Source organism: Buteo buteo, chromosome 5, assembly GCF_964188355.1.
Source record: "Buteo buteo chromosome 5, bButBut1.hap1.1, whole genome shotgun sequence".
Lineage (NCBI taxonomy): Eukaryota > Metazoa > Chordata > Aves > Accipitriformes > Accipitridae > Buteo > Buteo buteo.
The window spans coordinates 26,694,305-26,709,608 of record NC_134175.1 but is presented as its reverse complement, the minus strand read 5'-3'; the positions used below and the strand labels follow the sequence as shown (position 1 = coordinate 26,709,608).

Genomic DNA, 15,304 nt, shown 5'->3' with positions numbered 1-15,304 from the left:
TTGTATGAAGTCCTTTACTCATGGGACTATCCTGCTCAGTCTCCCCTTTGTGGTGTGCACCTGAGTGCAGTGACTGCCCTTGTTCTTTTTGTGATGGACTTGGTATAGATATGAAGCTGATCAGCTACAGAGCTTGAGAAAGTCTGTCCGCATGGAGCTACAGGAGTTAGAGATGCAGCTAGAAGAACGCCTACTTGCTTTGGAAGACCAGCTGAGAAGTCTGCACATGTCTTCACCTTACAGACCTCAGACACATGTAGTAAGTATTACTTTTGCAATAACACTATATATTTTCTCAGTACAATGGTAATAAGTCATAACTGTTAAAACTCTTAAAGTGGAATGGTATCTGGGGAATCTAATGATGTGTGTATTATCAAGGGCCATATTTCATTATTTTCAGGCAGTGTTTTGACTTGGGGAAAAGTTGTGTGAATAGAAGGACTTTCTTGGTGTTAATATGTATCAATACATATCTTCTGGGGTTTTAGGTCTGAGGTTTTAGACCTCTTCTGTCAGTGCTTTCTTCTTTTTCCTTGTCTTGACCCTGAATTCTCACAGTTTGGTAGGTAGTGCTCATGTCTAAAATCCTTGGGGGATGGTGATGGTCTTTCTGGAGTTTTCCTACACTAATTTTCTTACTTGTGAAATGAGGGCAGAGTGACAAGAAATGCACGGTGTTTCTCTCCCAAGAAATGGGGTGTGCTTCCCCTCTCCATGGAACCAAAATCCAGGAAAATCCAGTTGTCATCTTTAGTTTTTTCCTCCATTGCCTTTTGTAGCTCCTTCAGATGAACATGTGGCTCCCCGCCAAACAGTGGGAGAAGCTCTGCTCCTGCAAACACTCCCTAGAAGCACAAGAGGGGGGGTGAAAGAAACACTTGCATATATTTATTGGTGGCATGGCGATATACTTTCTCTTCTTTTTCACTCAGTGGAAGATACTTCCTTTTTTTTCTGCTGCAGTTCTGTCATCAGCCAAACAGAAGAAGCACAGTTGAAAAGTATCATATGTTCTTCCTGGGTTTCATTCCTCTTTCTTAGCCAGTCCTCTTCTGTAGAAGCAGCACAGGCATAGGCCACATCTTCCTCTGCAGTATTTTGTCATGGGAAAAAAATTGAAACTCAAGAACAGGAAAATATGGTATTACTGTGATCCCAAGCCAAACTTGCATTCTTTGAACCATATAAATACCTTTTTATTTGTAAATCCTTTTATAGAAGAGGGCCAGCTTTAAAAATGACTGAAATAAACTTTCTCCAACCAGCTTTGCTTCCTGTTTCCAAGGTTCTGCTTTTACAGAAAGTTGTCTGAGACATGGCATGTTTATATATTAGCTTCTGACAGCTATGAAAAAATCCTCAAAGCATTAATTTGACTTAATTTTTCAGGGTATGTATGGAAGCAGAAGTGCTGATAATCTATCATGCCCTTCTCCATTGAATGTCATCGAACCAGTAAGTAATTGTTGTGTGCTGTATTTTTTTTGCTAAGAAAAAGAACCAGGAAGGGATTTCTTAAAAATAAGGTTGCAGGAGATTCATTTGACACATAGTCTTGGAAATAATTTATTCACTTGAGTAGTTCTGTTGAGAACAGCTGCGTTTTCCCTTAAGCAAAGTTAACCATAGGTGTAAGTAGCTGTGAAGTCTTGTTTGTTTTTAAGAGGAATATGTAGAAGTGAGATGTTGTTTGCATTTAGTTGATACAATGACTACATGGTGAGTTTTCTAGGGAAAACTATTTCTTATTTTTCTGCACATTTTACGCTACTGAAAACAAGTACTTCAAAGACTGCAGAAAGGAAAGAACAAACTTGAATTGTTTTAGCAAAGAAAAACAAAATCAAGCCTTTACGTGTGTCTCTGTCAATGGCTCTGGCAGGATGCGTCCGTATTGCAAAAGTCAGTGGCTTGGGGAACTGCCACAATTCATATTTATGTTGGCTTCCAAAAAAGCCCATTCCTTTTTATGATCCTCTTTGTTGCAGTCATAAAGGCAAAGCATATATTTATTTTATAGCTGTATTTGTTACATGGAGGGAATGAGTAAGTGAGTGAATAAATAACAAGAAAGCATAGTTGTGTCTGTATGTGACTTTTTAAGTGCTTATTCAGGACTGTTTCTTTTCTGAATCCTTAGGTCTCTGAACTTATTCGAGAGCAGTCATTTCTGAAGTCTGAACTGGGTTTAGGACTGGGAGATCTTGGACTGGAAACTCTCCCAGCAGAGGGCACAGAGTCCGTATTCTCCCATGGAAACTCTGATTCCTCTTCAGTGTGCTCTGGTCACGCAGGTAGAAAAGCTGCTGTTGGATCCTCTGAACTAACAGGAAAGTCTAAGAGTCAAAGCAAGAAGTTATACCGAGCCTCTGTTGCATTAACACCAACTCCCCCAGTGAGAGCAGGCGCTGGACAGCAGATGGAAGGCTCTGAGGAGCTTGCAGACTCCAAGCCAGAGGTGGAGCACAAACTTGAAAAAGTCCCTCTCATGCCTTCAGTTGAAGAAATCCACAAAACTGTGGAGCAGGAGGAGCTTCAGCAAGTCATACGGGAGGTGAGGAGGGAGGGGCTGATCTAGGCTGTTTGAACAATGTTTACTGAAGCCTAAAGACAGGCTATCTGTAACTCTTGGCCACTGGGGTTTTCTCTTCCCTCTCAAGCCAAGGCGCCATACTGTTACTGTGCTATTTCTGAAGGCTCAGAGCTTGTCACTAGATGTTCAAGCCACAGTTGTATTCTAGTGCAAAGCAGTAGATGTTTTTTCAGTGATAGTGGTTAGCACGTAAATTAACAGCTAGTTGCTACTATAAGTCTGGGTGAGAAAGAATTTGCCATCTCTACTACTTGGTTAAGCAGCAGTATTTCAGATTCCCACGTGACAATTTCTCTGTCATGTTTGCTTGCTAAAATGCCAGGTCAGAGTTAATTTGATTGATGAAATACTGTTTCTGAAACAACTCCATAGTAAATGTTAAAAATACTTTTGCAGTCCCTCTACCCCAAACCACTAAGGACTGTAGAAGTGTAAGCGAAGCAAGCTGAAGTCAGATGAGAAGTTATTTCAGACTTGAAGACTGATGTTGGACCAATGCTGTTGGACTAGTTTTATTTGCAGTCAATAAATGTAAAGGGTGCCTGGTTATTTTTCCTGTGGGCCAGGTTAAAAACCAGGACTAAAACTGCATGTTTTGCCAGTGGCATGACAGAAAGCCTTATGGCAAATAGTATAAATGGGAAAAGGAAGCAAAAGAAACTTCTTGTTATCAAAAGCAGCGTCTGTGAAAAAGTCGAGTGAGCTCTCTGCTGTGAATAGAGAAATGGGGACTGAGAACCTGGGGGTTTTATTCCCTCTCCTTCACTGGAGAGGGACCGCTTAGCCTTTAGCTGAGGGTCATTGGACCCTTAGCCTTTAACTCATCCCTTGAAGCTTTTGTATGGCTCTGCCATAAACCACTTGAAAGGCCAGGAGAGGTGTCATGCTCAGGAATGTACAACAGGCCAGGCTGTAAAGCTGCTGTACCATTCAGGTCTGCATGCGTTGAGGCTGTGAATAACTGGAACCAGCTTTGCCTTAGCTTTGTCTTTAACACAGATGAGAGTCAGGCTGCTTATCTCATGATAAAACAGGAGCTGTGATCCCAGAGGAGTCTTTTGCCACACCTTCACCCCTCTTCCCTAAGTGCAGAAAGTGCAGAGTGTACTAGACCATAAGGTATCCTTTTACTCATCGTCTGACCACAAGACTGCTGTGTCTGTCTCTGCAAGGTGGAGATGTTTTCTTGGCTGACTCACTGTGGGCTTTGCTATGTGTAGGCATTTTACACTTGCACAGTGAGATTGTGAAGCAGTAGAGCATTACTAAGGAGTGTTCTTATAGAAGATGATGGCTGGAAGCAAGTGAAGAGACTTACTTTGTTTACTTTTGGGTAACTCCATAAATAACTAGAGCTGAGAGTGTGAAGAATAATGCATAGTCACAAGCATTAACCAGCAGTCAACTGCTGTTGTTAAAAGAGGATGAAGTTTGGCAGTGAGGTAAATGGAGACCAACTTTCAGTAAGTAGCCTCAGGATGCTGAATAGTGCTTTGCCCCATCAGTATCCCCATTAGAGTCAGTGGGATGAGTTATGGAAAGTGGCATTATCCTGTGGAAGGAAGGGTACCGCAGTCAGCTTGTGGTGAGGTACCACCAGACTGATGACCTCGTCGTTATTGTGCTCTGCATTAGGAGCTGAACACTTTCTGGCCATCACGGATCTTTACAGTGGAGCTGATAATGCTACACCTTTACACCTCTACTTTGAAAGCAAAGGAATAAATGAGGCAGGGGGCAAGCATTCATTTTTTAAATGTCTTCCTCCTCCGCCACTCTCCTGCTGCCATCTTCTCTAACATTGCTAGAGTAAAGTTAGAAGGAGTCTTGGGAGAGGCCTTGATTTGGAGATGTCATAAAATACTTCCAGATATCCCAAATTCTCTCTCTTTTCTGGTCCATTTTTTTTCCTTTCATGCCTTTTTAAAGGGGTTCCTTGCCTAATGCTCAGAGAAGACTTGCACATTAGGTATTTATGACGCCTTGCACTTTGCTGCCGATTCTGAAGTGAAGCCAGGATATTGCATTTGTATCTAGCCCTTCTGTAAAAACCTGCGTGTCAGAGGAGTGGTGTCATGGTGGAGGGTTGCTAAAGGGGAAACTGAGAGGAAAGAAAGCGCTGTAATTCAAATGTACTGTAAAAGCAGCAGAGACAATAAAGGGAGCTGGAGTCAAAGTACAGAGTTATTTCAGTCAATATTTTTTCTGAGGTTAGCCTGTGTGAAAGTTCCTTTTTAACTTCATTAATTGATAGCAAATAAAGATGTGTACTCTTTGCAAAGAGATTGTTCTTTGAGTTGTGTGGCGCTGAAGACATTGTAATGCTGAAAGAATCCACACTGAACTGAGAGGCTACTATTCAAAGATGAGTAGTCAGCAAATGACTGAGCTTGACTCACTTCATAAATGTTTGAGCACACAGAGAGATTGTCCCTCAGTTTAACTTCATTGGCAGCCTGTTTTGAATCGGCTCAGATTCTCAGCATGAGAAGTTTTGCAGGTCAGAGTGAAGATGCATTGGCTCGAAGCACCTGGTAGTTTTCACAGAGCCAGAATATGCTATTAAATACTGGCCAGGAAAATCTTTTGTATTTCATAAGAGCTAAAACAGAGCATAAATTGAAACGTGTCTTCCTTAAGTAGCCCTCCTGTTAGCAAAGGAATTCCAGTTTCATTGTCAAAAGAAAGAAATCTGCTAGGATGCATTCTTGATGTATGCACTCACAAATGTTAAACCCTTGCTTATTCCTCCCATTCTCTGTAGATGTGTGACCTTGTGTTGGGGAAAGAAAAGTCAGGCAGTGTTTCAGAATATGCTTGGGTGGGTTGTAATGCATGTGAGCTTTGACCTGTAACTATTTGCTGGCATTAAAGAAACCCATGGTGTTAACTTTTAGCGTTAATGGACTAACTCCCACGGAAAAGCATTCAACAACGTGAAATGTTAAAACGCCAAACACTGGCCCTCTTGTTTTGATGGAAATACAGCCTGACCTCCACTGGAGTATCACATGAAGCACTTATTGCTTGACTCGTAGGTCACAGTGTCACTAGGAGTGCCACCAGGCCCTCTCACTCTGCTCTTCTGCAGCTTAAAAGATGTGATAGTTTAAAAAGCTTCTGCTTAAGTACAATGCAGGTTTTGTTTTTGCTAACAGTTCTCCATTGTAAATGACATTTAAGGAACTTATACTTCAAGGAAATGTATGATTTTCCTGTCAACATCTGTTTTAAGAGGGGGTAATGGGTCTTTATGGGACAGAGAGATGGTCTGATAGACAATCTTCCTTTTTCCGTTTTCCATTCAAATTCATGTTAGCTCAGCATCAATCCAGAATGTCTGTTGGTTGTTCATACTTCCCTTGTGCAGGCATTGGCTTCCTCATCTTACTATCTTGAGCATAAAAACTCACCAGCTGCTGCTGTGAAGAAGTGGCACAAGAAGAAAACAGAGTAGAAAATAATTCTTTTAATTGTAGAAAACGTATCTCAGATCAGGAGCGTGAGGACTGTGAAAAGCCTCATGCCCATTTGCCATCCATAGGTGAAGAACACCTATCTCCAGAATTGCCACTGTGGCACATTTCATTCTCAATCAGTTCGTTATTTAGCAGCAACATAAAATTACAGTAATGGTAATTCTTTCATAGGAAGAAAGATCACTGGTTTACTGTAGTAAAACTACAAATGTGGTACTGTGTTATTAATGCAATATTGAATATTAGTGTTGTACCAAGGTGGTACATGTACCATAAATGAGTGGGGTTCTCTCCTCTTTCAAATGATCAATTTTTCATTCAGCTGCTAAAAATACTGGTGGAGTGTTCATTGACTGCTTTCTCTCTTTTGTACGGAGGAAGCCTTGGCAGCAGGCTGTGCCTTCTGCAGAGCAAATGGAAGGTGCACCTTGCCCTAAATAATTCGTAATGAAAAAGGCAAACACTGGCCATTTTCGTGACACGTGCATGGGACTGAATCACTGCAGGAATCGATGCTGCGCTTGCCACACAGCAATGACCTTGATGAGTCTGGAAAGGAGGGAGGAAGCAGTGGCAGTGAAAAGAAGCAGCAGAGGGTGGCCTTGTTGTTGTCCGGGCAGGAAGGTGAGAAGCAGAGGGCTCAATTGATCCACAAAGGTCAAGCCAGAAGTTGTTGGAAGAGCTGAGAATAGAACAGGAGCCGCTTCCCTTCCAGTCTTCACTTTGCCACAAGACTGTCTGTCATACTGGGCCCTTTACTTGCTAATTTGGGAAACTTCTATCAGTTTTCTTTGGAAAGTGAGGTTTGCTTTTGTCTATCCATCGAGAGAAGGGCACAGAATGACTGTTTTGTAGCATACTCACAGACCCACCCCGTGTGATACTGGAGAAGAAAAGCAGAGAGAGCAGCGTGGGTCTCTTTTATGACAGGGGCCTGCCAGGCAGCCGGGGTGCTGTGTGGCACGTTTCCCTGTGCCTGCGTTTCTAAATTCCAAAGCCCTTACTGCATTGACAGTGGCCCTAAAACTTTGTACATCTGTGTGTGCATCGGCATAGACATCCTCAGGACTTGTGGCCATCGGTAAACCAGGTCTTGTTACACACTGGCTTTTCTTTTGTCAGTTAATCAGCAAGCAATCCAACTGGAAATCTGTTTCCCAATAATATTATAGTCTCTGAATTTCTGCTTGATGCAAAGTAGTAATGAAATGAGGAACTTTGCCACTAATGGTTTAGGGATTGAATTGCTTGCCAATGAGAACAAGGGATAAATAACCTGTTGCTAATGCTGCTGCCACCGTTCTGACGTTGTTGCTTAATCCTTTTGACGCACCAGGAAAAGGGGAGGCTTAGATGAAGAAGAAAACTGTATTGCTTAACTGGGCTGATGAGTGCTTCTGTGAGTGACCCCCGTGGCCAGGCTCTGGCTGTTACCGCCCTGCAGTCTCTCACCATCGTTGTCCTCCCCTGTCCTTGGAACTGCATCTGACTTGCTAGTCCTTCCTGAAGACCATCTGAAAAATGAGTTGGTGCCAAAGATTTCTCGTACTTGCGAGCAGCCTGTATTATTTTTCTTTGTCATGCTCTGCTCCTTTCCAGCATAATATGTTCTTGTAGAACTGTGTTTTGCCTCCTTTTCTCCTTTGTTTCCTCTGCTGTAGCCATCAGTGTTCTGCTCTTCCTTTGCTCTAGCCTCAGCCACACTCAGGTGCCTGCTAGTAGTAACTCCTGTGTTTTATGTAAAACTTAATGGGTAAATGCTTTGTCACAATCCTGTGAAAAATAGTCTTTGCTGGCATAGATCATATCCCAGTGGTCAACTGATGATGTGAGCAACTGTTGAAGTTCTCTGTCTTTGCTGCTGAATGTATGTAATCAGGATTTGCCTCCTTTTGATTTATATGAAAACAGCAGCTCATGTTCATGGACTTGGACCTTTCCTACCACGTAATCCATTTGTGAGGCAGACTGGTCCTGCCTTCCTTGTCAAGAGATAAGAACTAATGTCGAAAAGTAGTGCATTTGGGGTGTTTTTGATGTATATATCCTGAAATGCTATTTTCAGAACTTTGCATAGTTGAAATGTATTTTTTTTATATAAAACCAGTTATCCTAAGTGTAAAACATAGATATATTTACCAGCTGGAAAAATAAAACTAGTTTGGTTTGCATTTATACGATTTGCAAGAACTTTAAAATTACTTACAGTTATTTTTCCAAGAGAAACTCTCTTATGTTTTTCCATTTGCATTTTTTGAAAGTTGACTTTTTGGTGGTGTATGTTTTCATGTGTCGATAATGTCAAACGTATCTGCAATATCATTTAGTTTTATCCATTGGTTATATAACTTACTGACCTTAAAACTTTGGCTAATCCCTTTCAGATCAAGGAATCTATTGTTGGTGAAATAAGACGAGAAATAGTAAGTGGATTGTTAGCAGCTGTATCGCCCCAAAGCAGATCTGCAACTGCAAAACAAGATACACAGCCGTGAAACTGGTACTACAGGTAATCTTTGGGAATTTGCCAGACCCAGATTTTATTTTTTTTATCACATGAAATACCATTGTTAACATAAACATTGCTTTGTTTGCATTTTCCCCTTGAAATATAAGTGATCAAAATTGAAGTTCATTAAATACAGAGAATACTAATAATCCTGGATAGCTTTGGAAGATCAGCTGGTTTATAGTTTGACCCATTCAACATGACCATCAGCTTTCATGCAGTGGTCCTTGATTTTTGGTTTCAGTGTGCTCTGTGATGACGTCACATGTGAATGCATCATGCGAGAGGGTTTCTGTAGTTTGCCTGCCTTAGATATGAATATTATCAAAATACGTACTTAAGCATAACAAGCAGATTTCTGGAAATCTAATTTAGATATTCGTCTTGCTTTTTCTTTTCCGTAAGGTTGGATGTAGTCCGAAATGCTGTGGGATTCTGCTTTGGGCAGCATACACTGGCGAAAGTGTCAAGTTATTTTTGCTTCAGGAGATGTTAAAGCTGCTGAGATAGGCTACTGTATTCGACGCTTGGTTCTATGATGTGTACCTTTCCTTGAGTTCATCTATAAAGACTTAGACACTTTAACTAGTTCATTACTTTCCTTAAAGCATCAACAAAACTGTGGCTCTCTGAAAGGTTTTGTATTTATTTGTATGTCCCTGTTGTAAATTTTTATGTAGCTAATTTCTTTGTCTAATGATACATCATGAAACTTGAAGATTTCCAGACGTAACCAATTTATAAATAACACACATGCATTCAGCCTAGCTTTTTTTAAAAAAAAAAAAAAAAACACAACAAAAATCCCCCCCAAAACACTGACCTCTATGAGGTATTTATTGTGCAATAACTGATCCACTTTAAGAGCTTGAAACAACCAATAATGGTTTCCACTGCTGTTACTTAGTGCCACTTCAAAAGAAGGAAACAATCCTGTTGTAAAAATTGCTGTTAATTCTTGGGGCGGTTACTATTAGCAGAGTGGTAATAGTGAGGTTACTTAAAACTACTTAAAGTTCTGACACTGAAAGCGTTATCTTTGTGTAGAAGACAACTTTTAACTAATTGTATTTGCTTCCTTACTGTTTGCCCATCCCTCTATAGAAAAGTGCCTTATTTTAAGCACTGGTTTTTGTCTTTGTGTTGACTGTTCTCAGTCATACCAAGAGAAGTTCTCTTCTGCCTCATATTAACCAAGATGCAATGAAAGTACTAATCTTCTGAAGGCAATTAGGATGTGCAACTTGGAATGGATGAATGACCTTGCTTGTATTATGGGGAAAATGGCAAAAATCTCTTTTCCTTCCCCATCCCTCATTGAGTGTATTTTCAGTTAGCCTGGTGAACATGCATTTGTTCCAATGGAGCAAATTGGAAGTCGTTGGAGGTTTTATGTGGTCAAATAGACATTTAGTGGATATGTAATATCCCATTTTGCTGTGCTTGGAATCTCTTTACTCCTTTGCCATTTCCATCTACTAAAACTCTTTACACTATGTCAAGGTCTTTAATCAAAAATAGTTTCAAATATAACAATATTGTATGAAAAAGTTTATAAGATTTTAAATTGTGTTAGGAAGACACACAAGGGCTGATTTCTTAAAAAAGTGTATATTAAACCAATAAAATATTTATTTTGCCTATAATCTGTGTCAGCGTTTTTCATTGTGCATGGTTTACTCTTAAGCAAAATAAGTAACATAGACTTGGTCAAATAGTACACAGATTGGAGAATAGCAGGACAGCTCAGGACTTGGGTTTCCAAAAGCTTTCAGATGTTCAGGGGACCCTATATGCTTAGGAAATGTGAGATACAAATTTGAGAGAAATATTGGCGCTCAAAACCAAACTCTTAAAGTTGTTGGCTCCTGTTGCAGCTCCAAGAATTTATTTGGTCTTGACCTCTCCTCAGAGTTTGTCCCTGTGAGTAGAGCCCGAGCTTTCTTGAAAACTTCATCCTACATGTTTAAAAGTTGAAATATAAACTCTGGCAGCACTTATGCATGGCAGTCCGTATGAGGTGGTAAGCTGCAGGAGGTTTCTGCTTTCCTTTGCAGCTTGCGTGAGTACGCAGATCCATTCCAGAATGCCACCAGAGAGCAGCCAGCCAGACCCGAGTACCTGCAACCTTCCTTCGCAAACACGCAAACCCCAAACCTGCTCAAATAATTGCAGCAGCAGATGCTCCCCTTGTCCCCTAGTCAGGTTAATTAGAACTCTCAACCATTAACCTAGGTCCTGTGCCCATGTGCTACACAAAGTGGTGTTCCAAGAAAGGTGTCAGCTGTGGCTCTCGGGGAGCAATGGAGGAAAGCGCTTCGGGAGCCGGTGGCCATCGAGCAGCGGCTGCCAGCAGCATCCTCTGCGAGTGCGGCCACCTGGCTCCTCGCCACCCTGGCAAGAAAAATCGCTTGTAGGTAACATCGCGGATTGTCTGGGGTGCTTCAGCTTGTAGCTTGTAAGAACATTTGATCTCAGCAATGCAGAGTCTGGTGTTTAATATATCCCGAGAAATGAAAAATAGTGCCAATTTTTCATCCAGCTGGTGGAAGGCAGATTTGTGAAGTTCTGGCATAATTTAAAATAAAGACATGTTAAAAATGACATTTCTAAAAACTGTACTGAAACTAATGAATTTACAAGCACCTATTTTTCAACAATCCTGGTAACAGATTTTTGCCGTGCCTAAAGATACTTCTAGCTAATATTTTCTGAGTGACATTTATGTAGATACAGGAATGTCTATAAACTTCTGTTTTAAAAAAAAAAAAAAGGTAGTGCACTGGTGTCATATAAGTTAAGCTGAACTGGTGTCAACCTCTGTTGACATTTTTGCTTGTGCTTTAGGAATAGCCATCATTATTATTGGACATACGCCTAACCTGGGTGGCTTGCCCTTTAGTAATGTCAATTCAGCTCTAATGGTTTTCTGAGCGTGGATGGTTTTTCTTTTGTTTAATGATTGCAACCGCTACTTTCCTTACAAACTAGTGTTGTCTTTTTTTCTGCCAGCCTGCAATTTGATATGAATTCTATGCAGATTAAAAGTTTTACTAGTGGCTGATAAATATTGGCCAATCAAATTTGCTGTGAATAAAGCCAGCAGTAATGCCGGAGATATTTTGGATGCTTTTCTAAACTTCACTGTGATAGTGGTCTTTGTGCCTGCCAGCTGGTTGCAGGAATATAAAGCCAAGGGCTGTATTTTGGCAACCCTAAGAGCTAGCTGTTTTCTGTGGGTACAGGACAGCTACATCCCTGTTGGTAGCAAAGTAGACTTGTCTTTAGCCTGCTGTGGAGCAATACGTGCCTATGGCACAAATCAGATCAGGCAGAGGGTTGGGGGCCTAGTACTCAGAGGGTTTTTTTTTTATTTATTTTTTTTTTAAGGTGAGTAAAAGCATGTTTCTAGCCCCCATTGTTGCAGTGAAAAGCTACAGAAACGACCTATGCTGAGATGTCTCCACACATATTGCAGCTGGAGGCAATAGCTGGAGAGGCAGGAGCAGCCCCCTGCACTGCTTGGGTTAGTGCTGCAGCGCTCGGCCACAGCACCACGTGCGTGAGACCTGAAAAGGAAAGGACCGAGGATGGCCACGGACCCAGCTGTGTGGCCGGCGGTGAGTACGCAGGAGGAGAAGGTCCTGCTGCTGGTAGTTTCTGCCACACTTCGGAGAGAGGACTCAAAGTGGCCCTGCCCCTACTGAAAGAACTGATGGGCTCTTGAAGATCTCTCAGGCACTTTTGCTGACCATGACCTTCATAGAGGGAAGGCTGCCCCGTATCTTCTGCTTTCTCTAAAATTGCGTGGTCTGCAAGCCCTTGGCAGCCTCCTTTTAGATGGCAAGTGATGCCCAAGATGCCCCAAACCGTGCATTTCCTAAGGACCGGTTTGCTCTGATTGCTGTCTCTTTTAAAGTGAGAATTTAAAGCCTTACTGATAGAGTTCAACCACCAGTACTCACCAGTACTACTCTACAGAGTCTCGAGAGGCAGCATTTGTGCTGCCTTTGGATTTTGTGTACCACTGAGCAAATGGCTTATGCTTGAAATACAGCATAGGTTAGAACATTTTAATTCAGTTATACCACAGATGAATCTGTTTCAATGAAACTGGCCACAGGAAGATACTGATTAGGGAGAGGGAACAAGAGCCCAGTTGGGAAACTGGAGTAATTCAAGCCATGACTAGCAGCGTAAAACAAAATCACGCATAAACTACTGGAAAATTTCTCTTTTGGAAGGTTTCTTTCAACAGGGAACAAACCCGAAACTGAAACTTGGATGATGTCATAAAATAGAATAACTGCTGGTTAGATGGCTTCAGTCCAATGCAACACTTTCTTCTGAATTAACATAATAGTGTCAAATTAATACGCGATTCAATTTTCAGGAAAAACAAGAAACTCGTTAACTTGGCATAATGCAAATTTACTTTGATATTTGGTATGTGGTTTTAGATGTGATGGTAATCCTTCATATTCATGCCATAGAATAAAAATGCACATTATTGTTATAATAAAAGTTGTAAAAATAAAAGACAAGACAAAAAAAAAAGAAAAAGAAACAAAATCACTTGATAATTCCATATAGCTTATATATTAGGCAGTTCTGCATAGATGCTTGCTGAGTGATGGTGAATATTATATACAGAAACATATTTCTCTTTTTTTGACAGGATAAAAGGAGAAAGCCTGGACAACGTTTAAGTAATCAAATGGTAGCAATGAGAAGGCAGCACAATGAAAAGCAAGAATTGCCTCAGTGAGTGAGTAGCTGTTCTGCTTACTGTGAAATCTTTGGTACAGATACCTGCTTTTCCAGGTATTTCTAAATTTGTGACTCTTTGTATAAGAATGTAGAGTTTCTCATTTTTTTCATTTTCTAAAGTAGTCCTGTTTTCCATCAGTTATTTGCTACAACATATTAGGGAGTTTTAGAGTCAATTTTTTAAGAAAACATCTACAAAAATATTTCTGTTTAGTTTTGTGTGTTCAGCTTTAGGTTTAGATTTTGTTCTAAAAGTATCATAAAGACAGGCAAAGTGATTCTGAAGGGCAATGTTCCCTACTAAACATTGAACAATGCAGGTTTTAAGTATGTACTTAATAAATTAGGTATTGTTATAATTGGGGGTGGCGCAGGAAAATTTACATCTAGGCATATTTTTTCACTGGCACAAGTGCTGGAAAAAAACTTAGCAGAGGGATTGATTATTCTTAAGAACAAGGAGCAGAGCAGTGCAGGCTCATAAAACGCTTAGGGTTTTGTTGCAGTTAGTAACATAAGAGCAGCCACAGCTGACGAAACCGAAAGTCCAGCCCCTTCCCTATCTTCACCCCCACAGCGGCCAACAGCAAATGCTACTCTTTGGGAAGAGTGTAGCCTGGGGGGAGCACCTCTGCCCTTTTGCTCTCAGCAGGCAGTGGCTCTGGGTTTTCCTGGCCATCAGTGGTATCCTTGATGGATGTCTTTTCCATGAATGTATCTAATGGCTTTTCTAGCTTGTGTAAAGTTTTGGTGTCCACAACATTCTGTGGTGATGAGTTCTGCAATTTAAGCGCAGCCTGCATGGAGGCGGTTTTTTGTTTACACCAGTCCCTGGATAATTTCACGTGATACCTTCTAGCTCTGCTGCTGCCTTCAGGCCCCGTGGGGCTGCAGAGAGGGCATGGCCCGAACTGGGGTAGCCCTCAGCTCCTGGCTTGTCCCTACTCACAGAGCAGCCCCGTTCCTGCTGCTCCCAACACTTGTATAAGAAATAGCAAATAATCATGCCCCAGGCGCCTTCTCCAGGTCACCAAACCCTAGATACCCCCCTCCAGGTGCGCCAGCTGCACAGGGCTGGCCGGCTTGGTTCCTCCTTTGTGGATGCTGCAGACACCACCCTGAGGATCGCTGTGACTTCTCTAGGTCTAGCCTATCCTCTGAGGTGGAGGAGGAAGCAAGAGAGAAGGGACATCTAAAGAGTCTCAGACTCAAAAACCAGAATTTTAAAAACGTGTTGTGAATTTGGCATGCTGAGCTTTTATAGCCTAGTTGATGAGTTTCCATTTTTAGCCTGGTAGTGTGTGTTTGTACACTGAGTTTTCTAACTCAGACTCTGAAACTGTAGAAGTTCGTTCCTTGTTAAGCTTCTCTGTGTTCTCTATTTTAACTTTTGTTTTTAAAAAAATGTACAGTAGAAACTAAATTTTATATTTCAATTGTTTAATTCAATGGTATAGTCAGTCAATTTTTGCATTAAAAATTTAATACGGAAATAAGATAATATAATTTCATTCTAAAGTCAAAGTAAACTGCTAACAGTAGTTCTGTTTATTGAAAAATATATTCAATTTACCCTCTTCTTGGTAAGGAAGCAAATTCTAGCATGACTTCCTGCTGATCTACCTCCCTAAAACTGGTACCAGAATATTGGTTTCTGCACTATTGAACTATGGTCCATATTAGACATGGACCTTTTGACTGCCTAATCAGGTTATGTCCCATTAATCCAACTCATTTCCTATGTTTTGGATGTGCGTATTCTATGGACAGCAGTGAATAGCACCTACCAGTAAATGTCTGTACATTACTTAATAATCCGGAGAGCTGCGAGTCTCAGAGGAAGACTTGAATAGACAGTATCGGTTCTTATGTCCTCAGATAAAAGTAACTTTAAACTGATTATGATTAAAATTATACTGCTAAGAAATTATTATCTCAACTAAAGAGATC

The 15,304-nt window shown here is 41.0% G+C and overlaps 1 protein-coding gene across 2 annotated transcripts in view; it reads left to right on the top strand.

The window, feature by feature from the left end:
* The window catches only part of ITPRID2 (ITPR interacting domain containing 2), a 43,850-nt gene extending 33,620 nt beyond the window's left edge, over window positions 1-10,230 (top strand). For both annotated transcript variants that reach the window (XM_075028314.1, XM_075028315.1), the window contains 5 exons: window positions 109-259; window positions 1,393-1,458; window positions 2,144-2,557; window positions 8,460-8,584; window positions 8,990-10,230. In XM_075028314.1, coding sequence (XP_074884415.1) covers window positions 109-259; window positions 1,393-1,458; window positions 2,144-2,557; window positions 8,460-8,570 — 742 coding nt within the window. In that variant the 3' untranslated portion in view covers window positions 8,571-8,584; window positions 8,990-10,230. The remainder of the gene's footprint in view (window positions 1-108; window positions 260-1,392; window positions 1,459-2,143; window positions 2,558-8,459; window positions 8,585-8,989) is intronic.
* The last annotated feature ends 5,074 nt before the right edge of the window (window positions 10,231-15,304 follow it).